At 31.6% G+C, this 24,844-nt stretch overlaps 1 protein-coding gene, 1 long non-coding RNA gene and 1 pseudogene across 2 annotated transcripts; all 3 read right to left on the bottom strand.

The window, feature by feature from the left end:
• Positions 1-3,115: 3,115 nt before the first annotated feature.
• On the bottom strand, positions 3,116-4,696 carry LOC121212180 (uncharacterized). The gene is made up of 3 exons (XR_005907375.1): positions 4,453-4,696; positions 3,627-3,711; positions 3,116-3,522 (listed from the first exon to the last, which is right to left on the bottom strand). It is a non-coding gene; the product is annotated as an uncharacterized lncRNA (long non-coding RNA).
• A 3,795-nt stretch (positions 4,697-8,491) lies between these two features.
• Positions 8,492-13,542, bottom strand: LOC121212755 (U6 snRNA phosphodiesterase-like; annotated as a pseudogene).
• A 592-nt stretch (positions 13,543-14,134) lies between these two features.
• Positions 14,135-17,919, bottom strand: LOC107913547 (BEL1-like homeodomain protein 6). The gene is made up of 5 exons (XM_016842173.2): positions 17,103-17,919; positions 15,973-16,794; positions 15,337-15,716; positions 15,204-15,264; positions 14,135-15,044 (listed from the first exon to the last, which is right to left on the bottom strand). The coding sequence occupies exons 2-5, from the start codon at positions 16,726-16,728 to the stop codon at positions 14,361-14,363; spliced, it is 1,881 nt and encodes a 626-aa protein (XP_016697662.1). The 5' UTR covers positions 16,729-16,794; positions 17,103-17,919; the 3' UTR covers positions 14,135-14,360.
• Between the last annotated feature and the right edge of the window lie 6,925 nt (positions 17,920-24,844).

The raw sequence follows: 24,844 nt of genomic DNA, 5'->3' as shown, positions 1-24,844 counted from the left end.
ATAAATCGGCCAGCTTATTATCTTTTCCTGGTATATGTTCTATTTCTGGCTTTAGATGCCTTTCTATAAAGTATGTGGCTAGTTTGTTCCACCTATTTAGTGAAGTTCTTTTTTTTTGTTTTGTTTCTTTCATGTTAGCAAAGTATTTTACAATGCTAATACAATCTTTGCCAAGTACGAATAATTCAAAAGATTCTAAAGCGTATCTAAGGGCTAGCACTTCAGCATCTATTCCTCAAACTATTCTCTTTTCTTTGAATCTTCCTGAATTGTATCTACAAAGTTTTTCTGATAATTTGGGGGCGTATTGATTTTCGTTTTTGTATAAAACTGCTCCCCATCCTTCTATTGAACCATCTGTTTCTATTATAAGATAGTCCGTATGTAGTGGTAGTTCTAGTTTTGGATTCTTCGTACTTTTATGTCTTGGCTATCCATTTTTCTTAGTTTTATTAGTTACTGGACCAATTAATTTTGATAAATTCTTTTATAAATGGTCTTGCATAGTTTAGCAGGCCCAGAAATTCTTGTATTAGTTTCAGGCCTTCTATCGAGTACTTTTGGGCTATACGTGGTTGCCATTTCCTATTATGACTCCTAGGAATTTTATATATTCTTTTCCTAGTCCCATCTTTTTCTTGCTTATTATTATTCCCTCTTGATGGAATATATTGAATATGGTCTTTAAATGTTCTCTATGTTCTTTAGCAGTTTTACTAAAGACTAATACATCGTCTATAGCGAAATCACTACAATCTTTTAAATATATTATCCATTCTCTTCTGGTAGACTGCTGGGGCATTTTTAAGCCCAAATGGCATTACAAGCCATTCCCAATGTCCAATTGGATTTGGACATATACAGGCAGTAATGCATTTTTATTTGATGGTAGCTTGACTTACAGTCGAATTTGCTAAACCATTTTGCATCTTGTATTTTATTGATAAGCTGATCGTTACTAGGTATATTATAAGCATATTATCATAGGTATTATCATTTAACATTTTATAGTTTGTTTCTTATCTGTTCATTATGATTACTAACAAAGAAGCTCGCACTTCTATGTCTAGAATCGGATCTTCTTAGAAGTCCTACTTTTTCTAATTCTCCCATTTGTTCTTTATACCAACCAAGTTCTTGATTTGAACAAATATTTCATCTGTTATTTCAAATATTTCTGAATTTTTATTTTCGTGTTTACTTAAAAACAACTTCAAACATGTTAATTATTACTTAATTAATATTAAAGTTATATACCAATTAAAATTAAAATTCAGCTTTATAAATAGTTCTCAATAATTAGACATATTCAATCAAATAGCATTAAAAAATTTATCAATTAAAATAGAGATAGTTAGTATTAATAAATTAGAATTATATATATATTAAAAAAAAGAATGAAGCATTAACACAATGGTTCTTAAAAGACAATATTAAATAATATTCGAATAATAATAACATCAAAAAGTGATCGATGATTATTTTAATTGATGACGAGGTAAATTATTTATACTGTGTGAAGTAAACACTCTCAAAACTGTTATTTTTTTTCTATTTGTTATTTGTTTGGTACATGTGGAAAATGTTGAGTTTTTTTTTTAAAGAAAGTCAATTTTCAACAATTATGTTTTAATCACTATTATTAAATGTGTTTATTAATTTAATGTAAATATCTTTTATATTTATCATAAACTATTTTTATTTAATTTTATTATTTTTTCAAATTAATATTATAGTTTATTTTCTTATAGTTCCAACTTTGTATAATATTTAAAAGCTAAGAGAAATTGTCACTATGTAATAATAATTAAAAAAATAGGTTATTTAAAAATTAATAAATTTTAAACACGTAAAATCACGTACAATCATATAACTTACTAATATAAAATTAAATGCAAAGAAAATTAATAACTTTGAAGTAAAATTAAATTAAGAACAATAAGTAATAAGAAATTCTTGTGTTAAAAATTCCTTCAAATGATACAATTATACTATTAAAATTTAAATGCAAAGTTTATCCCCATAAAAAAAATATTTACATAGAATTTAGGCAAATCTATAAAATTAGGCAGATTCGGATCGGGTCAAAAAATATTAATTTTAATATACAAAAATCCATAAAATATTATTAAAATAATATATAATCTACTTTATTATTAAAACAAATCATATTAGAAAAGGTAATAGAAGAGCAAGCATAAACTTTTTAAGGAATAAATTAATTCAAGACTTTACGAAGAGTGATGCAAAACGCAAAAACAAACAAATTAAATAAAGCATAAAAGAAGAAGAAGAAGAAGATTCTTCAACAGACAAATGCAAAATCTAAACAGATTCTTCAACAAAAAAAAAAGGAAGAAGAAGATTTGAGTGAGAGAGGCGACAAACTGTGAATGAAATACAGATTAAATAAGACATAAAAAAATTACATTGATTGAGATTCAATAAGGGAACTGGATGAAGAAGGAGAAGGAAGAAAGAATTTGGTGAGAGTGAAGGAAGATGAAAAATGTCTTACAGAAATAAAATCGATAAGACGTTTTCCCTAAAAACCAATTTCAACTCCGTTTGTTTGCGAGTAAAATATTTTCTGGAAAATGATTTACTTTTCTAGAAATGATTTACTTTTCTAGTGTTTGGATGAATCTATGTAAAATATTTTCTATTGTTTGGTAAATTTCATAAAAACTGTTTTAAATTAAACAAATATATATTTAAGAATTTATTATCTTTTCATTATTTAATTGAGTTTATTATATATATATATTAATAAATTTATGTTTTATATATTTAAAGTATGATCATCTTTTGTAATGATTAATTATGATAATAGTTATTTAAATGTATATTATTTATTATTACAATTGTGATTCTAATTGTACTTAAAACTAAAAAAAATTTAAATGACTAATCAATATCAAAAAGTAAAAAAATTTATATCAAAATTTATATGTTTAATTTGATACCTAAGTCTACATTGATGTTTAATTTGGTACCATTTTTTGTCCCAATTTAATATCTTAATTCAATTTCAATATTCAATTTGATGTTAAACCACAATGAATATTTGGGAAAAGCACAAATATAAAATTAAAATAGTTCAAATACCAAGTCAAACTCAAAAATTACATATTAACTTTATATAAATACCAAATTGACTCAAATAAAAATGCATCCAATTGAGAAAAAGAAAAAGAAAAGCAAATAGAAATGGAGCTATCTATAGGCACAAAAATTACATATTAACGTCATGTTCGCAAGACTCCTTATGTGCTAGTCTACACTGCATCACTTTCTAGGTATGTTCTCAAGGTTAAAGACCGTATGAAGAGAGAATCGGCATATCCATTATGTGTTAGTCTACACACAATTTTTTGTTTCAAAAGGACTTCACGGTTGATAAAAAAAACATCGTAAAACATTTACCAAAGCAAGGTTTTAAGTACCTACCTTGTTCATTGCCACCATTGCCTTAGTTGCTCCTTTTATTCCAGTAGAAATTGAGGTGCTGACATATAATGCCTGTGAACACATAAAATGAAATGAGGTACTGGAGTGCAAACTTTAACCACCCCAAGAACCAATGATTTATTGTAGAAACTCAACCAGTGTATGAGTTGCGACACCTCTAATTTGGGCACGACTCCCTTGCAAATTAGTTATCTGTTGACGCAGTCGTACAAGTTGGCGAGCTAAAATTCTAGTAGCAGCCTGAGAAACACATATGGGAGATTAAATACAAAGGAATAAGCTAAGGGTTTGGGGAATTAAGGGAATTACTTGAGCAAACACCAGTGGCAGAGTTCTTGAATTACAACAAATCATCTTAACATACAAACAACTTCCGTAAACATATGGTGCGCTGTTTATGGATCGTTTAACATTTGACATTACAATATGGTAATATTTAAATTTCTACTTCTAGTAATGATAAGGTGTGTATTTAGCTGTATGTAAATATTTTTATCAAATCATTTGCAACTTGTTTTATATGAAAAGCCTCAGTATGTAAATTTTAACCCACTTTGTGCAACTTTAATATAGTCATAATGCAAAATGTTTCAGCCCCAAAAGTTGCAAATAACTAACACATGCTCCTCATAAATAGCAAATGACAGAATTTGATGGCATAAAGCTAATTTGATTGGTTATCACCATAAACACAGTCAAAAGGCTTACACCATAAACTTGAGCATTTTAAATGTTATAAATCATAGAATAAGCTGGTTCTTATGCCATGCTCATTGAATTATAGCACATGCAAGCAAATCCATCATGCAAAGAAACTAAAATGTGTTGTTCTTATGTCCATGCCTCACATGAATTATCAACAGAATCTTCTAGGTTTGAAACAACCATTGAATTTTACAACTTCATTACCAATGTTAAGTAGATAGAGGAACCAAAGCATGAAATCAAAAAAATTAATGATCTCACTAAAATAGAACTCACAAATTGGGGGAAAGTTTCCCATTAGAACTGCTACCTCACTCCCAGTTCCCCTATTAGAACTGATGTACAAAATGGGGGAAAGTTTCACCCCAGTCAAGCGAATGACAGTGGGTAATCCTTCTCGTTCATCCAATTAGAGAAAATAAAGAAAAAAGTAGTTGAAAGATGCAAAATCCAAACAGAACGAACAGACGCAAAAAATCCAAAAGACATTTTTCCTGAACCCAAAGCCATTTTACCTGTGTCTTGGAAAACATTTTCCATATGTAAAACCTTTTCAGCCAAACAAACATTGGAAAATGATGAAAATATTTTCTAGAAAATCAAATACAAGCAAACAAACAGAGCCTTCATTTACACGTGTTTTAAAAAATGTTTTCCCAATGTAATTGATTTTCCATCAAACAAACACCGTAAAATAAAGAAAATATTTTCCGTAAAATGTTTTCCTGGCAAACAAACGGACTCTAGTTTAATTTTCAAACTTCTCAACTTGTTTCATTGACTCTATTTTTTTAATTATATTGCTTGTGTTTCTTCCAAAAAAAAATTACAAAATTACACTGCTTATGAGGCATGACAAAGATAAAGGGCATTAAACTTTATTCTTAGAGATAGTCAAAGATGCTTAAGTCAAATCGAAGAATAAGCTAAATTTTTTAAAAAAATGGTTTAGGATTGAAAAATAAATTATAAAATTTTGGGAGATTAATATGTAATTTTATAAAATTTTAAGGGTTAAATAATAAATTTACTATTTTTAAAGGCCAAACCATGGTCTACCCTTTATTTTCACCCATGTCAGGAGTTTAAATAAGGGTAAATAACACCAATAGTCACGCTTGAATTTCAATTCAAACACTCAACTTTCGAAAAGTAACAAATCAGTCACTAACATTATCGAAAAGTGACAAATCAGTCACTCATTAACGTTTTTTGTTATAAGCCTAATAGGATAGTTGGTATGGCTAGTTAACTTGTCACATTGAATGATGAGCCAAATGATCTAAGGTTTAGACGAGTTTAAAGAAAAGAAAAGAAAAGATGGATTGATTGATTGATTGATTGATTGATTTAAGGTAAAAAGAGGAAGGATCAATTGGGTCTTTACTTTCTTATTCTCATTATCTTTCTTTTTATCTTTCTTTTTCTTTTTCTTCTTTCTTTCTCTTCATCTTCTTTTACCACCTCTTTATCATTGTGGTTTCCTTTTTTCTTCATCTTTGTCATATTGTCCTTTTTTCTTCTTCTTCTTTTTATGTTCTCATCACCTTCTTTATCTTTGTACATTTTCTCCTTTTTCTCTTTTTTTTTCTCCTCTTTATTATTCATTTCTTCAATTTCACTATCCTCGTGTTTTTTTTATCCTTCTCTGTAACGCCCCTTACCCGAGATCGTTGTCGGAGTCGAGCACAAGGCACTACTAAACTTATTTGAGCACTTAACCAAATTTAGATAATTTATATCATACTTTTCAGACAAGCTGCCCAACTGCGTCATAGTTGCTAAATAATTCATATCTCGAGTTATAAAACTCGAAACCCAAATCCGTAAATTTTCCCCGAATTTATACTCATATATCTACTTACCAATTTTTTTTATAATTTTTGGTTGGTCCAATTAGTACAGTTTATTAGTTAAATCCTCCCCTGTTTCAGGGTTTGGCTACTTTGACCCCTGTGCACTACGAACCAAATTTCTCTCTGTACAAAATTCAAATAACCATGCCGTTTGTTTCTCTTAAAAATAGACCCAATGAGGAATCCATACATATACAGTATGACTCATAATTATTTTTGTGCAATTTTTAATGATTTTTTTAAAATTAGAATAGGGGAACTCGAAGTCATTCAGACTCTGTCTCACCACAATTTAAATATCTCATAACATAAAATCCAATTACATGCACCGTTTCCTCTATATGAAACTAGACTCATTAGGCTTTAATCTCATTTTTTTTCCAGCCCTTAACTCAATTTCCACAATTTATGGTGAATTTTCAAAGTCAAACTACTGCTACTTACCAAAAACTGTTTTAGTACAAATATTGTTAACTAGTTCATAACATCTTTACTTCAATTCATTCAAACTCTATACATGCCATATAAATCTTTAAACATAAAACAAAAACTACCAGAATTGATCTGAATAGTGTGCCCTGTTGTGTTGATCCGATCTACCCACTTAACTTCAAGTCAATCTACATAAAAATATTAAACACACACAAGTAAGCTTATTGAAGCTTAGTAAGCTCATAGGCATATAAACACAAATCATATCAAATATCATACACAATCATATATCTATTAGTTTAACTATTTCATCCTCCAAATCACAATTTCATTAATAACTCATTGGAATAATTTCCATATGGCTACTCACAATTTAACTCCCTTAGGCCCATTTCTCATTTACTTCATTGTCAAATTAGGGAACAATAAGGGAATTGAGTGCTTCATTATCACATTGCCATAGTAAACTATGGACTTTCACATTGTTACGCATCACACACCGAAGCCATAGCCTTGCCATGGTCTTACACGGTTCACATATCATACCGAAGCCATATCCCAGACATGGTCTTATACGGAATCACATTATCACATTATACCGATGCCATAGCCCAGCTATGGTCTTATACGGAGTCACATTATCACATTGCACCGATGCTATAGTCCAGCTATGGTCTTAAACGGGCACACTTATCACATATTTTTCGTCAACTCATCAGGGTCACAGAATAGAAGCACTCAAATCCATTGTTCCTACTAATTTGTACTTTTAGTTACACATTATTCATTAGTTAATGCAAATTGATAGTATTCATCAACAATAAAATACTTTAACAATCATAATATTTTCATATCAAAACATTGAACTTTGCCATATGAACTTACCTAGACTAATTTGCAAAAGTCGTAGAAATTCAGGGACTATTCTTGAATTTTCTCCTTTCCACGATTCAGTTCGTTTTATTGATCTATAATTATAAAATCATTCCTTCATTAGCATCCATTTCAATTCTCTTTCACTTCACAATTTATGCTGTTCAAATTTCGAAATTGCACTTTTACCCCAAAATTTACAGTTTTCACAATTTGGTCCCTGCTCAATTCACCCATCAATTGAACTAATTTTTCTCAATTAACACTTTATTTTATCATTATAAACTATTTAAAAACCTTTTATATTCTTAATTTCAACAGAAACCTTCAATTCAAAACTTTTTCAAATTAGGTCCTAAATATCATTTCCTATCAAAATCACTTAATAAAACCACCTTAATATGAAATTAGAACTTAAATTTCATAATAATTCATCATAAAATTTCCTTATCCATCCAGGGTAACTTCCAATTTCACCCATAAAATCAAAAACTAATGAATTCTACAAGTGGACCTAATTGTAAAAGTCATAAAAACATAAAAATTATCAAGAAAAGTAAGAATTAAACTCACATGATGTAAAAATATGAAAAACCAGCTTTCTCCAGACCTTCTATGGCGTTTTTGCTGAGAAAATATGAAGAAATGTCTAGATTTTTCAATTACATCATTATTTAACTATTAACTTTTATGCTATTTCCAATTTTGCCCCTTGTTCACATTGTTTTCTTGCTTATTTCATACCCAAACCGTCCAGCCATTAACCTTTGGGTCTAATTGCTCTTTAAATCCATCTTTTTAAATACTTAAGCTATTTACTCACAATTTAACAAATTTTGCGCTATTTTCAATTTAGTCCTTTTTAATTAATTAGCCATCCAAACGTTAAAATTTTCTAACGAAACTTTAATACTAACTCAATGACACTCCATAAATATTTATAAAAATATTTATAGCTCGATTTTCATCTTTGAGGTCTCGATACCTTATTTTTGACCCGTTTGACCTAATAAATTCTTTTAATTCACTAATTTCACCATTTCACAAATTCTTCTAAATTCTTACTTGACTCGTAAATATTAAATTACTATCTTGTTCAATCTTATTTGTCGAATTTAGTGATCTCAAATCACCATTTCCGACACCACTGAAAATTAGGCCGTTACATTCTCTTTATGTTTCTCCCCCTTATCCTCCTTATGCTTCGACTTTTCCTTCTCCACTGATTTGGTCATAAATTCAAGTTCAACTTCAACCTTCTCTTCATTCTCATGGTTTGGCTCCATATCCTTTACCTTCGCTTTGATATGCAGTTCTTCCTTCTTCACCTTTTTTCCTCTATTGACAATCGATTCAAATATACCTCACAACTCAAAACCCTTTGCCACAAATTGAAACTCAAATGTAAGTACTTCATGATTTTTCAACAAGTTCCCAAAAAGAATGCCAGATATAAATAAGCATGGGAAAAATACAACCAAACATGACCAGACTATAGGATTCATTAAAAGACACATAAAAGCAAGTTTAGCACAAAACTTCTAATAGTAGAAGCATGATGTTCAAAGTTTCAAACAGAAAAGTGATCTGGCTTTTATGCAAGGATGAATTTGTGTCATTCAACTAACTTGATTCTGAATACTTTCACTGCCATCATATGCTGACAGGAAGTTAAATGAAATTTCAACTGAATGACACGAAAAAGGAGAAAAGTAAAGGCCCTCCAACTGGTCGGTTAAATGACAACAAGCATATTGTTAAATGCCAGGTCACTTTTCCATTATGTTTGTAACGGTAAATAGTTAGTTGGACTGATTTGTTATTTTTCGAAAGTCGAGTAATTGAATTGAAACCAAAATAACAGCTTTGTCAGTTGCATCAAAGTTGAGTAACTGTTAGTGTAATTTACCCTTTAAATTATGACAATAAAAAGAGATTATATGCGGCTTTTATTCCTAGTTTAGGGTTATCTAAAGAAATTTTTTACTTCTATAAATGCAGTAAGGTTAGGTGATAAGTGATAAAAGTAACATGTTTTAACCCCATTCTCAATGCGTTTTTAAATGATTATTTGATGTAAAATGGTGAATTTTATGCTTCTAATCTTTTAAATTTATGTTTATATACTTAGGAGAGTATTTTGGAGCAAAATGAGCAAAAAAAGAGTGAAAATCAGAAAAAGTTTCAGGAGCCACATGGGCTAGACCCTCCCACATGGGCTGGGCACACAGCTGTGTGAGCCACACAGGCTGCCACACATCCATGTGCCAAACTGTATGGATTTCGCGAATCGCATTCTGGACATGCAAAAAAAAAATGCAAGTTTTAAGTTTTCGGGCATTCTAAGACCTATATATACCAAATATAATAAAGGAATTAATAGCAAATCCTATATCCTGACTTTCATAAATAACAGATAAAGTAACATAAAGAAACTAATATGGCTGCATCTTGAGAGTTTGAAGAGATTCTATCATTGATTGGGAGATTTACATATTATATGTGTTCTATTACCAATTTTACACTCAATGCCACCAACTTTACTTGTACAAATACTGTAATAGCCTAAATTTTCAATGGTGTCGGAACTGTGATTCGATATCACTAAATTCGAAAAATGAGTAGAAAATATTATTAATTTAGTGAATATAAGTTAGATATGAAGTTAGGAAAATTTTTGAAGTAGCGAATGGTGGACTAGAAATAAATATTAAAATAATTATAATAAAAACACGAGGTATCGAGACTTTGAAAATTTTAAACCGAGCTATAAATATTTTATAAATATTTATGGAGTGTTAATAAGTTAGTATTAAAGTTCGTCAAGAAATTTCAAAGTTCCGATAGTTAATTGAATAGAAAGGACTAAATTGTAACAAATGTAAAATTTTGAAAAATGATTAAATAGCTTAAATAAAAAAAGAAAGAAAGAGGGTTTAAAAGGAAAATAGACCCAATGTCTATTTGGGCTGGACGGCAAAGGCATGAAATCAGCAAGAAAATAAGGAGAATTAAGGGTAAAATTGGAATATTGCAAAATTTACTTAATAAAGCTAGGACTAAAGTGAAATTATCTAGATTTCTCTTTATTTTTCTGCATTCTCATCAGAAAAAAACACCATATAAGGGTTTCCTTAAGCTGGGTTTTTCATATTTTTACTACAAGTAAGTTCAATTCTTGATTATTTCTTGAAATTTTGTGTTTTTGTGACTTTTACAACTAGGTCCACTTGTTGAATTTATTAGTTTTTGATTCTATGAAAGAAATTGAAAGTTGCTATGAATATGTGCTGGAATTATATGATGATTTAGCATGGAATTAGAGCTTTAAATTGTTTATATGCTGATTTTATTGAAAGAATTGAATAGAAAGTGAATGTTTGGGACCTAATAGTGAAAGGGTTTGAAGTTAGGGTTTTATGTAGAAATTATGAATTTAAATAATTTTGAAATAACTTATAATTCCTAGGTAAAGCATTTATTGGGAAAAATTAGCTTCATTTAGGGGTTAATTGAGCAAGGACTGAATTGTATGAACTGTGAAATTTGGGGCAAAAATCGAAATCAACATTTGCACTAAAACAGTTTTGGACAGCAGCAGTAGTCTAACTTTGAAAAATCACCAAAAATTGTATAAATCGAATTATAGAATTAATAAAATATGAAATTAAATATTATTGAGTCTAGTTTCTTATAGAAGAAATGGTGTAAGCAACGGAATTGTAAATCATGAGATACAATAGATTTTGTCAGACAATGTCAGAATGATTTCGGGTTCCCCTATTCTGAATTTGGAAAATCATAAAAAATTGGATAAAAATAATTAGGGGCTTAAATTTATATTTTTAAAATCCTTAATGAGTCTATTTTCAATAGAAAGAAACATGGACATCATCCGAATTCCGTACGAGGAGATAATTAATTTTTAGTGAAGAATGGTCGGAATTGTCAAACAGCAGAACAGGGGTGAATTTAAAGAATAAACTGTACTTATTGACTAAACCAAAAATTCTGAAAATTTTATGATAATAATATATGTGAGTCTAGTTTCAGGAAAAATTTGTGGATCCTAATTTGGAGTTCTGTAGCTTAAGATAAAATATAATTTAGTGACTATGACACAGATGGACAGCATTGGAATATACATAAGTAAATAATGAAATTATAGATAATATTACTTACAAGCGGGTTATAAGCATTAAGAATGTGAAATAGAGTGATGATGAAGTCAATACTGATAAGTGAATGGTTTTAAAATGATAGATTGAGAACCCGAAGCAAGTCAAGGAAAAGAAAAAGTAGCTGATTAGTCCCTGAACTTTCACAAATTTTACAAATTGACCCAGGTAAGTTCATATGGTTGAAATTTAATGATTATATGTTAATTTCATGAATTATATAATGTATGATGAGATATATTTATTGATGAATAGAGAATAAAATAATAACTCAAAAATCAAATAAATGATCAAATTGAGCGGAACGTCGGATTTGAGTGCTTCTGATTAGTGACAAGTGATAAGAAATAGCTTTAGCTACACTTATCTCTTATCTGATCAGTGACAAGTGACAAGTGATAAATGTGATCAGTGTAAGACCGTGGCAGGACCATGACTTCAAAAAGTGTTAAGTGATCATACGCAAGACCATAGTTATACTATGGTAAAGTGGAAGTGAAGTACTTAATTTTCTGCCTAATTTGGTTAAAGAATGATAAGTGACAAATGGGCCCAAAAGAATTAAAGGAAATGGATAAGTGGTAGTGAGTTTATACAAGGGAACTCACCAATGACTGTGGTTGACAGGTGAACTTAATAATTGTATATATTGTATAAGTGTATAAATATTTGGTAAGATTTATGTTTTATGCCTATGAACTTACTAAGCTTCTATAAGCTTACTTGAGTGTATTCAATGTCTCTTGTAGATTGACATGGAACTATACGGGGGATCGGATCAACACAGAGGATCACACTATCCAGATTATCTCCGGTAGCTTTTGTAAATTTCCTTTTTGATTTATATGGCATGTTTAAAGTTTGATGATTTATATGGCAATCAAGTTATCGTATATCATCCTCTTTCTTTAGCTTTTCTTTTTCACTTGAGATGTCCATATATATAAACAATGAAAGCAAGCTTAATATGCAAAAGAATTTCAATTTCAGTAAAAGAAAAAAGGAAAACTCCAGCACAGTTACCTCGGGTAATTCTCCCGTAACGACTTCGAGTGAAAGAAAGGTGCGCGTTCGATCATCATTGATAAAAACCTCCCATTTGTTAAAATCAATCCAATACCTACTTGCAATAAGAACAAAGATCAAAACATATCCTTGAATCATAAGGAAGAAAACCCGAAGATTATTTATTTAACAATAGAACTAAGCCTAATAATAGTAAAGAATAACATCAAACTGCTTTTGAAATTGAAGTTTTTGGCGAAGCATTGTTACAATAGAGTAAATCTGGTGAACTCTAATAGGAACTGTCCTTCCTAAACTTATATGGAATTCCCTTCCCAATGCCACTTGTCCAAGTTTATGTTCTTCTTTAGACAGTGTATTCAATGGAACATCAATATCCACAACATGGAAATTGGGAACCACGGATGAAACTCTCTTCAAAAATTAACCCATCTCTTTCTTTGATATAGACGGTATAAAACTGAAATAATTAGTAGAGTAAATAAAAAAAAAGGCAATTCATTCAATTCAATATTATCGATTGATAAAAAATTGTGGCCATTCAAAAAAAGTACCTGAAATGTAAACGTGCAAAGCATAGTTGCCTTCGACCTGAGGGAAGCTTCTCACTCTACTGGGTTGACCAGTTTGTAAGTAAGTCAAATATCATTTTTTTTCATTATCAAGAAAAAGAATAGTTGATGAGCAAAAAGAGTAAAATATTTTAGTAAAAGAAAGTTAAGGAAAATTTGTTGTAGTTTGAATTACTAAGGAAATTGGGAGGGTGTAGGAGAGAAACAGGAGGCAGAGGGAGAGGGAGAGGAGACGACAGCATCTCCTCTGTTTGGGGGTTGGAATTGGCGGGAAGAGATAGCCGAGGAGAGTGGTTGAAGTCGGAGTTCAATGAGTTGTCGTCTCCATATGTTGCTATTAGCGCTTCCATATGGAATAGATACTTTGAGAAAGGTGGCTCTTTGTTTTCGAGGCTTTCCTTTCATCTTCTACGGAACAGCTGCCACTTCCAATTCGTATGTACGCTTAGTGTTTGATTTATTTCCGAAAAGACTTAAACTTTTATTCCTTTAATCAAATTTGGGAGATTTTGATGTTTTAGCCAGTGGTTCATCAAATTAAATAGTTCTTGGTTCAACCTTTATTCTTAAATAAATTATTAAAAAATATTTAAATTAATTCATCCAATCAACCAATTTGATTTAATTGTAATTTTAATTCCGAATTTACTAATGTGAAATTGCTAAGTTTGGACTTTTGTCATGTGCAGTGAAATTAAGGGTTAATATATATAGAAGTATCTAAACTTAACAACTTCCGTTTAAATTTTTTTTTTTTTGGACTTAATTGATATCAAAATTTAAAAATTGTAAATCTAACTTGATATTATTTTTAGTTGCTTGACTAACACTATTAAAATACGTTAATGTAAAACTAATGACTATTAATATAGTAATACATGACTACCTCACATTTAGACGTGATATTTTTTATTTTTTGCCACATGTCAAAATGTAATCATGCCACATGTCATGATAATATATGTGGTGGACCACCAAGAATGCAGACTGCAAAACTGAAAATCATTGTGTCCAATGCGCCTACAACAATCCAATTTCAACCTTTTATTTCTTTTTTTTTCCTTAAAGCTATACTAATTGTACATATTTTCTCTTTCAACATATGAAGAAAAATTTTATGTAATTTTTACAAATATGCAGAATGGCCAATCAATTTCTTCATATATTACAACTGTGTTTTTATAGTTTTCCATGTTGGAGAGGGAGGTGAGAACGTCTGGCTATTGTGCTTCATGTTCAAGCACGTATCATGCTACAAAATCATGCAACAACTTAGAGGAACTCAACCTGTGCTGCCGGTTACTAGGATTCATGCATTCGAAATCCCCGGTTTCAGTTGGTATATGATTGTACATATCATCCCCTCTCATTGCAACAAAATTTTGATGATGGCTTCCACCCGACATAGATATGCTACCATCCTCGTAATGCTGCAATCCTAAAGTGAGAGATACACCGCTTCCAAACCTCCCCAATTCCGACACATTGTAACCGGAAGCACCCATAAACCGGTGACTACCACCATCCAGATGAACACTTGCGTCAGGGAAGATATTAGAGTCATCCATAGTAAGCCTCTGCTCCTCCCTTAGCTTCTGTAACACATATTCGGTTTTGGCTTCTCCACACGAGGCATTCAGGAATCCGGCTCCAATAGTTGACCCTGAGATATCTGCATCGTGAACATTCTCGGATTTGGAATCCATCAACTGTCCGTTGCTACATCTTTCTGTCGCTGATGAACTCCCACTTTGTTGCAAATCTTCACCTCTGTCCTCAGAGGTCATTGTATCGCCTTTTGTTGCTGCTTTGACCGCATTATCAGATGAAGAATTAGAGTCCATTTCTGCATCAGCAAATTCTTCCTTGTACATCTCTTCCACCATGGGCTTCCAAAGACGCACCCGAGCATTTATAAACCAATTAGAAACCTGGTCATATGGAAAATATATCATCAAAGCATCAGTGATGAAACCTATGGAAATGAAGCCATCATGTAGCAGATAGTTTCGAATGAACACTCCTCGCACCAAACAATTTGTTATAATCGAATTCTAGAAACCACTGCTAATTGCGTCTGCTTTAATTACCTGACTTCTAGTTAAGCCTGTCTGTCTTGCTAGCATGATCTTATCAGAATCCTTCGGGTAGCTGGAAGACAATTGAGATAGCAGTAAGTACAACGTTGAGAAATCAATGAGGGAAGTGTTTTGTTGAACTTACGGATGAAGAAAATGCTCAAATAGCCAAGCACGAAGTATTGAAACAGAGCTTTCGGGCAGCCCTCTCTGAGGCCTCCATGCATGTTGTTGCATCATACCAAACTGCTGAAGAGCTCTCTGTTGCCTTAGCTGCTGATCCACATAACGCAGTCGAGTAATTCTTAATTCTTTACTGTTTTCCGAAGCATCCAGTTCCCCTAGACTTGTACGTGTTGCCTGAACTTGACCATTAATGGCATCTCGCAAACACCGGAAGTGGCGAGATATAGTCTGTAGTGCAAGTGCAGTGTAAGGCTTAGAAGCTCCACACCCTGCTAGCGCATCAAACGAGGATACCACAATCTGCATCTGATGATAATACTGTTTATACCTTCGATCAACCTGAAATAATAACCATTCAACATCAAACACAATCAGAAAAAACAAACACAATAAAACAGTAAACACAAAACCAAGAGAATAGGCCCAACCCAAAGCTTCTGTCCGGAAAAAGAACAAAGTAACACAAACAAATCAAACAACTCAAACGAAGCTTCTGTCCGAAACCATAACGAAAAAGATTCAACTAGGACTCCAGCTGCAAGAGTTTCTCCAGAAAGCTTACGGGAAAATGTGATTACAGTTATTTGAATCTTACCTCATCCAACATCGACAACAACTTCGTTAACTTGCTTTGTAATTCTTGTCTTTCAGCATGTGAAAGCTCTTTTGGAGAGTTGATGGAGGATTCTTGCTGGTTTGCAGGCACATTCTTTGAACCCCCATCATCTTCCTTGGAACTCTTCACCCGATTTTCTAGCGAGTTCCGGTTTTTCTCTCCATCGGGCTGCTTTAGAGCCTTTTGAACATTAACAACTTCATCAAGCAGTTGTTGTGCTGCCTTGAGATACTTGGAATTAGGAATAGTTCTTACCATACTTGACATTCCAAATGCGGATAATTCCCCTTTGTTTGACTCTTGATTACCACTAGGAAAACCCGAACTGGGGTTTCGATAAGGGATTTGGGTACCAAGGCTTAAAGATAATCCTTGACCTTGCAAGTTTTGGCCATCATGACCGATGCCAGAAGTACTGCCCATTAGATGCATAGCTGGCATTTCATTTCTACCATCCCTCCAACCACTGAAATCCTGCTCTCTCGAGCAATCGAGGTTCGACAAGATTTGTTGCTGCTGCGAAGTTGCAGCTTCCACGGTCGGAATCTCAACACAGTTGTTTTGCTGCTGAGAATTCCCAGCAAATGCATCTGAGAATGACCCTGAACTCATATACAACATCGTATTACCAGGAAGAACCGGTCCCTCTAGAAACGAACCAGGCATCGATTCCCTTAAATAGATCATCGGTGCAGTATCTCTTTGATTATCAGAACCCGTGTAATAACTAGCCATATTTCTCTCAATCTCGAAACGTTCCTCGCTCCGGTTCAAGTCAAATTACATAGTCATGAAATCGAACTGAAATAGGCAAATGAAAGGACTACTATCATAACCAACACTGAAAACTTTGAAGTTTAAACAAAAGTATAAAGAAGAATATATGAAAAATACACGGGAACTAAAAACAGGAATCCAGGAACATAAAAACAAAACTCAAACCAGGGGAAACATGATAAAACAGGATACGAGAAACAAAGTAGATGAACTGAGAAACAAAGAAGACAACAAAGAACTGAGATAAACCCCAAAACCTGCAAATCCCAACAAAAAAAAAACCTTCACAAAAGGGAAAGAAAGTGAAGAGAGGAACATAGGGGGAAAAATACCTGGAAACCGGTAACAGTTGCTGAAGTTATAGGGAACAGGATTTCTCAAAGACACCACCCAATCTGCTGAGCAAAATCCTTAAAAAAAACCAAACACTTTGTGATCCCAAGAACACAGAACAACCCAACACTTCACTTTTTCATCGAAAATTTTGCACATGAAAATTCTAAATAAAAGAAAAAAAACCTTAGCTGTGTGTTGCTCCAAATAAAAGGATAACGATAGCAATATTCAGACTAAAGGGAGGGGGAGGGGAGAGAAAGAGGTAAAGGAAATGGCAATGAATGAATTACATCACTTTTTTTTGGCTCATCTTTCTTTTTTTTACTAATCATATATATTCTCCATCCATCATTTCCATTTCAAACCCCACGTGAGAGATTTCACTCATAATCTTGGAACCCTATGGTCCTATATACCATTAATGATACCTTTCACCCTGTAACTGTTTATCTCTTTTTTTGAGAAATAAAAAACAAGGGAGGAAAAATATAACTTTTTAGTTTCCAAAGGCTCTTGCTTTAAAACCCAGTTTCCTTCTTTTTTTGTTTGAAATTCTTACTCTTCGTTCTTCATCTTCATCTTCTTTGGGTGTTGTTGAAGATATGTTTGGTTAAGGAGTTCTATCTCTTAACTACCAGTTGGTGGACCTAAAAAAAAAAAACCTCCCTTAAACCCCCCCTTTTTTTTTGCTTTCATGGCCATCTCTTTCAATCCCCTCTGCTGTCTCTCTCATCTTTCACCATGGAAGCTCTCCGGCTTCTGTTCTTCAGCTGCTGCAATATCTATCCTATCCATCATTAAACACCCATTTTCTATTCTTTCATTTTTTTCTTCTTCTTTATTTTGTATTTTTACTTTTCAGGTTAAATTTTACAACTGATCCCTACACTCAGTATTTTTGGCCAACTTAGTCCATTCACTAATCTTCTATTTTTCAAAATAATGTAATTTTTTTTCAACCAAAAATGATAAAACATTCCCATTTATCAATACTAATTATGTTAAAAGTGAAGGTAATGAAAAATTGCTAAAAGTTTTGTATGAGTTTCAGTAAACATTGGCACACCGACTTTTTTTCTGTTAGATACTATCTTAATTAAACGGTCTATAGCTAGATTTCTCTCTCTCGATATATGTATCTTTTTGTTGATATCTTTGCACATCCAAATTCAACTTATAATCGTTATTATGGACTAACATATACATAAAAGTGAAAATACTTGTCAGGTAGTTTATTGTAGTGTACAGGTAAAATTAATTTTTTTATTATTAAATAGATTAATTTAATTTTTATATTATTAAAAAAATTGATTTAAGTTAATTTTTAATAGAATTAATACTTATTATTAAAAAATACCCAAAAAAACAATTTTTTCAACTGTAATTTTAATTCTAAACAAAATATTTCATTTATAAAATTATAAAGTTTCAAAAATATTAACTGCACTAAATAGTAAATGATAAATTTTGATAAAAAATATTAATTCTAGTAAAATTTAATCTTATTTAAATTTTTAATAATATAGTCACTAAATTAATCGAATTAATAATTTTGATTCCTATAAAAGGACCTATAAGATATTTTCACCCCTCCACAAAATTATCATTTGCTTTAGAGCCTTGTTTACCTGTATTTACTTTTTTTAGGTTAAATTTTATAAAAAGTCCCTATACAATGTATTTTTGATAAATTAGTCCTTTACTAATCCTTTGTTTTTAAAAAAAAAACTATCTATTTTCAAACTCGAGATCATAGTGAGATTAAATCCGTAAAAATGTGTACAATATTTTTTTATCTAAAGCTATCTTATATCTAGTAATCATATTTTTCGAAATCAAATCAAATTGAATCTAATTTAAAATTTCTTCCCAATTTTATTTTTTTATTTTATATATTTAATTTTTCTACCACAAGATATTGACTTTGTGAAAAAATTTCTTGTGAGGGACGATGTTGAAATTTTAAATTTTATGAAACTCACCTATTTTAAATTGTATTTTATTTTATTTGTGAAAGGCGAGCCAGCTGGTGCCCATGTCACGCTACTTTTTGTCTTTTCTTCTAACTAATGCTTTAGTTAATGGAAAAAAAGGGAAAAACTTAATGCTTTAGTTTAGGGACTCGATCATACTTTGCTTTATTTATGCTTTTACCCCCTTAATTTTTTCGTTAATTCATAATTATGCAAATTATTTAAACAATTTTTTGCCTGGAATGGATTTGTTTAACCTCAAGGTTTGGTTGCAATGTTTACATTTTTATTAAATATATATTAATTATATTTAAATGTGTTCCATAGTTTGTATATATTTAAAAAATAAATTTATTTTTAATAAATTATCATTAGTTGGGTGACGTGGTCTTACCATGACTTCAAAAACTGATCAACAATAGGTTAGTAACATAATATAGGGTGATTAGGCATGTACTATATATAGGTAAATTCATTAATTCGTTCGATGAATGAAATCATATAATTTAAGAAAAAATAATAAATATTTTGTCATGGATGGTGAAGGACAAGCTACATTAATAGTATATTATGACATGTTGACAATTGGCTTTGTCATAATTCAAGTATGACATATCTGAATTGATTGCAAACACTTAATACAATAAGGAAATCAACCTCGAATAGTCCAAAGTGACGAGCAAAAATCGACAAAAGAATCGAGTATTCACCAAACTAGAGAGGATGACAACAAAAGCATCCCTAAAATCACTTGTAAAATTAAGATTACATGCATAAGCAATACCAAAAAAACATGCTACAAGAGCAAACAAAAAATTCTAAACTGGAGACTTATTAAACAATGGAAAAGCAAACAAAAAAAAATAAAACTTAAGACAACACGTGTCTAAATCGACTCGTGAAATCATTTATTATTCCGAAATACTCTCAAAACATAAACAAATTTAGAAGTTGACGGAGAGCTACTCACTTTTCTAGAAAAACTACTAGTGGCCGATGAAGTTTTAGCGAACGACAGGTACCGTCATCTGTCTATCACAGGTATTTGCAAACTGAAAAGAGAGCAAACATGTGTAGTGAATGAGAAGAAAGAAAGGGTTGATGAGAAAGGAGAAGACGAGAGATAACCAACTCGAAAGCTGACACCGTCACTAGACAAAACAAAAAATAAAAATCAGACGAATTAAAAAATTTTAAAAATTATATGTTTTTTTAAAACGTAGGTATGTCAAATCAAATTACTAGAACTAAATTTAAGCTTAAATTTAAGTAAAAAATAAGCTATATTTCAAATACCAAACATCTTTTATATATATATCTATATATATTATGTATTTCTAGAAGCGCTTACCATGCTCCAATTTCAAACAATGCCTGTTCTACAAAATTAAAATTATGCTATATTATGTTTGGTATTCTTTTTCATGGAAAATGCACCAAAATTTTCTCAAATAATTTTCAACTAATTGACCACAAAATAGCAAGGATGCACCATAGTTGAGCAATTGGACCCTAAAACAAGCTGCATAAATGTATAACATGATTCAATTTTTAGAGGATTGCTGGTGTGGGTAATATTAAATTATTGTAAGTTACACTAATTCAATGGAAGATAATATAAAAAAAATATTTTTGAAATTAAATTAATAAAATTTTGTTTTTATTTTTTTAAAAACAAGAAAAAAAATTATACAAAATTTACTTATACTTATAACCTCTCTCCACCCTTTAATTGGAAAAAAAGACACATTTAAGTGCACTTGAATCCATGTCCTTCTAATTGTTATAATAGTAACAATCTCAACTAAAATAAACTAAACTAAAATTTAATTGGCGACAAGTAAAAAATTACTATTAGTTATTTTCAACAAGCACATTCACTTTTCATATAGCATCTTAAGAACTACAAAAGATTTATTATGGGTTTAAGTTTTACTATGTGCAAGTCATGTCTAGATTTGTCTTAATTTTTAGTTTAGATATATTTTGATTTTTCAATTCAATTGTAATTTGTACTAATTTGGTTCAAATAATAATTATTCGAACACTGTTATACCCCTATCCATGTTAAGACACATGGCAAATCAGAACAGTAAGGCTGCCATCAGTAAGTCGAGAGGGTACCTACGAGCTAATCCGGACAACGAATGACCTAATCTTCATTGAGAATATGAAGTTGTTGGTGACCAAACATCACGTGTGCTCAACTACTTTATCCCATCGAGTCAAAATGAATGACAAGATTTGTCCTGTTCAAATATCATTATCCTATTGAAGACATCCTCCACGTGCTTCATAATGATGGATAGATGGTGAGTCCAACACATTAACACCATTTTACACGAGACCCTTGCCTATAAATACCTCCAAGGACAATGAATAGAGGATCAACTTTAAAAGAATACTAAGTCTACACTCTGGGAAAATAAAACTTCCATCGAAGAGAAGCAAATGAAAGGCTTTCATAAAAATTCTCGTAGAATCGAGAATAAAGTTTTCATTCTGTACATGCCAGATCATGAATTAGTAACTGCATCCAATCTCCAAAAAAAATCCCAATTGTTTCGAACTTTCTAGTTTTGGAATGGGAATATTTACGGAATCCCCATGAATAGGATCAAACCTTATTCCATGGTATTTACATGAGATTCCTCTTTCTTATTCTTAAGCAAGTCCCCGAGAGGGCTTAGTTGATCCATGATTTATGTTTCAGCTTTCGTTTCCTTTTCGTTTGTTTCGAAAAATATATCGATCAATTCCGATTCTTTCTTTTTCTATTGATTCTTTTCCGATCGAGATGTATAGATCCATGAATCTATGTGTCTATATCGATCCTGTTCATGGATTAACGAAAATGTGCAAAAGCTCTATTTGCCTCTGCCATTCTATGAGTCTCTTCCTTTTTGCGTATGGCATCGCCACTCCCTTTGGCAGCATCCACTAATTCGGAACTTAATTTGAAAGCCATTGTAAGGCCCAATTTTATGCCCAGGCCCGAATATTAAAACAATAAACAACAGTCCAATTACAAAATAACAAACCCAAAATTCAACCCACTACCTAGCCCAATAGCAGAAACCCTAGCCCAAATAAAAAAAAAACAAACAAATGTTTGCAGCAGAAAACCCTAGGCGCAGCATGCCTAGGGCGCGCCGCTCAGCCTCGTCTGCCCCCCTCACGCATGCACGCCTCTGACCGGTCGCCACTCGCACGCCTCAGCCTTGGCCACCACGACGCCCATACCGTCTGACACCCCCACCACCAGCACCGGCCATACCCTGCAAACACAAAACAACAAAGAACAGAGAGCAAAAATAAGGCTATAAAAGCCGAAACAAGCATGTAAACTAGGGTCTTGGGATTTTTTGTAAAAAAAGAACAAAAGAAACGCATTAGCAGAAAGAAATAAAAGCAAACAAACAGATTCCAGGTTGTTATTTCCATCAGATTCGCATTTCCTTTTTTATTTATTTTCTTTATTTTGTATATCAAATAGAAAACAAAAAGGACGAGATGAAGCCTTACCTGCGCCGCACCGGAGAGGAGGGAAGGCGAACGGATTCCTTCTCTTCTTTTCGGTTTTGACTCATTTTTTAAAGGATTCGACTTTGTATCCGAGTTCTAAAGGGAGTGGGCTTCAAGCGGGGCTAAGAAAGGTTTCGTTTTGCACCTCCGGCCGCCGTCTGTGGCGGAGCTACGGCGGAGGTGCGCCGGAGCCTTTGGTCGGTTCCTGGGGAGAGGGTGTTGAGAGAGTTCTGACTCTCTCCCTGTTTTGTTAAAAATGAAGATGAAACTTTTTTTAATATTTTTTTGGTATTTATATTAAATTTAAAACGGCACCGTTTTGATAGGGTCAGGACAGCCCCAAAACGACGTCGTTTTGGGCTCCTGACCCGAGACCCGACCCGTCTGCCTTGGGGGATCCGCGTGTTTTAACGGAAGGGCTAATTGCGCGTTTAGCCCTTCCGCTTTTTAATGCTTTTAAAATTAGGTTTTTTTTATCTTTTGAATTTTACCCGGAATTTTATTGCGTTTTCAATGTAGTCCCTTCTGAAACTACGTCGTTTTAAAGGCGAAGGACAAATTTCATCTTTAGTCCCTCCATGTCTCGCGCGTGTTTAGAATTATCCCTCCCTTTTTATTTATTTGTGATTTGACCCGAATTTTGTTAAATTTTTAACTTAGTCCTTTTGTTATTTTGTTCATTTCTTAATATTATATTATTATTATTATTTCCTCATTTATATATATACATACTTATATATATTTTATATTTTATAATTTTTATATATATTTTTATATACATATACGTGCATATACATACTTACATAAACTTTTATATTTAATAATTTTGAAATACATACATACATATATTTTTCATATTTTTATAAATTTATGTGCATACACACCTTTCTTATATAACGTATATACTTATATTATATATATACATATTATTTTATAATCTATATACCTATATGTATGTAAATGTTTATGCTTTTATTTTTTTTATAATCCATATACATATCTTTTATTTATTTTCTTCATTTATTTATTTATTTGTATGTCCATTATTATTATTATTTATTATGCTTTATATTGGTTTATTATTGTATATACGTAATTGATTTTATTTATATATATAATTTCTTATTTACTTATATTTTGTTTTCCTCGAGATTATTTTGCTTACATCATCATCTTTCCATTACGCCCATTTCTATTTAGATTTCAAAGAAAAGAAATTTTAAAAAATATAAGTAATATTCGGTATTTTGGATCTTCGAGAGAATCGAGCCCTAACGTATTGGGTTCCGACTTTCTTCGTTGAACTTAAATAATCGAGACTACTCTTCAAAAATGATAACAAGCTCGTTATCAAGAATTCAATACGTTGTGTCCTAACGCATTGGATGTGACATGTTGCTTTCTCGAAACGAGAATTTTTCGAAATAAATGTAATATTCAGTGTTTAATATTTTGATAAATTGTGTCCTAACGTATTGGGTTGCGATTTCTTCATTTGATTTAAACAATTGAATATTCTCTTAAACTTTATTACACGAATTTTTTTAAAATATCGGGAATTAAAAAGGATCGTGTCCTAACTTACTGGTTGTGATCCCTTTTTAATCCAAGATAATTAAATATTTTCTAAATAAGCACTTTTCATTCGCGTATCGGGAATTCGAGACATTGTGTCCTCCTTACTGGAAATGATTCTCTTTCTCGAATAACGTGAAATACCCTCCTTTTCTTGAAAATTTTCAACGTTTTAATCAAGGATCGTATTTTTTAAAATTCTTTTAAGTTATCAATTTTCGACATCAAGACATTAACTAATCAACTAGGTACCAATTTTGGGCGTTACGAGGGTGCTAATCCTTCCTCGTACGTAACCGACTCCCGAACCCGTTTTCTGAATTTCGTGGACCAAAATCGTTGTTTTAATAAAATTAAATCATTTATTAGAAACAACCAGTTTTTGAGGTGATCCAATCACACCTCATTAAAAAGGATTGGTGGCGACTCCCATTTTTCGTTTTATTTTCAAAATCCAAATTGACCCCGTTTTCCGTCAAAAAAATGGTGTCAACAGCTTGGCGACTCCACTGGGGAATATAAGAGAGTCAAGCCACGTGTTGATTATTTCTTGTCTTTTTGTCGAAAGTTGAAAATTCGATTTAAATTTACGATCCTCTCATTGCATCTCTTTTGTTTTGAGTTATATTTTTATCGTGTTCTGTATTTTATTTTATACCTCCGCA

Source organism: Gossypium hirsutum, chromosome A13, assembly GCF_007990345.1.
Source record: "Gossypium hirsutum isolate 1008001.06 chromosome A13, Gossypium_hirsutum_v2.1, whole genome shotgun sequence".
Taxonomy (NCBI): domain Eukaryota; kingdom Viridiplantae; phylum Streptophyta; class Magnoliopsida; order Malvales; family Malvaceae; genus Gossypium; species Gossypium hirsutum.
This window is presented reverse-complemented; position numbering and strand designations above follow the sequence as displayed.

What these genes read in the sequence shown, in the direction of transcription:
- LOC107913547 (XM_016842173.2), bottom strand. Translation starts at nt 16,728, where the DNA reads ATGGCTAGTTATTACACGGGTTCTGATAATCAAAGAGATACTGCACCG. An exon ending in TGTTGTCGATGTTGGATGAG is followed by an intron (nt 15,717 to 15,972) that starts GTAAGATTCAAA and finishes TTATTATTTCAG; the next exon opens with GTTGATCGAAGGTATAAACA. An exon ending in CAGGCTTAACTAGAAGTCAG is followed by an intron (nt 15,045 to 15,203) that starts GTAATTAAAGCA and finishes CCATATGACCAG; the next exon opens with GTTTCTAATTGGTTTATAAA.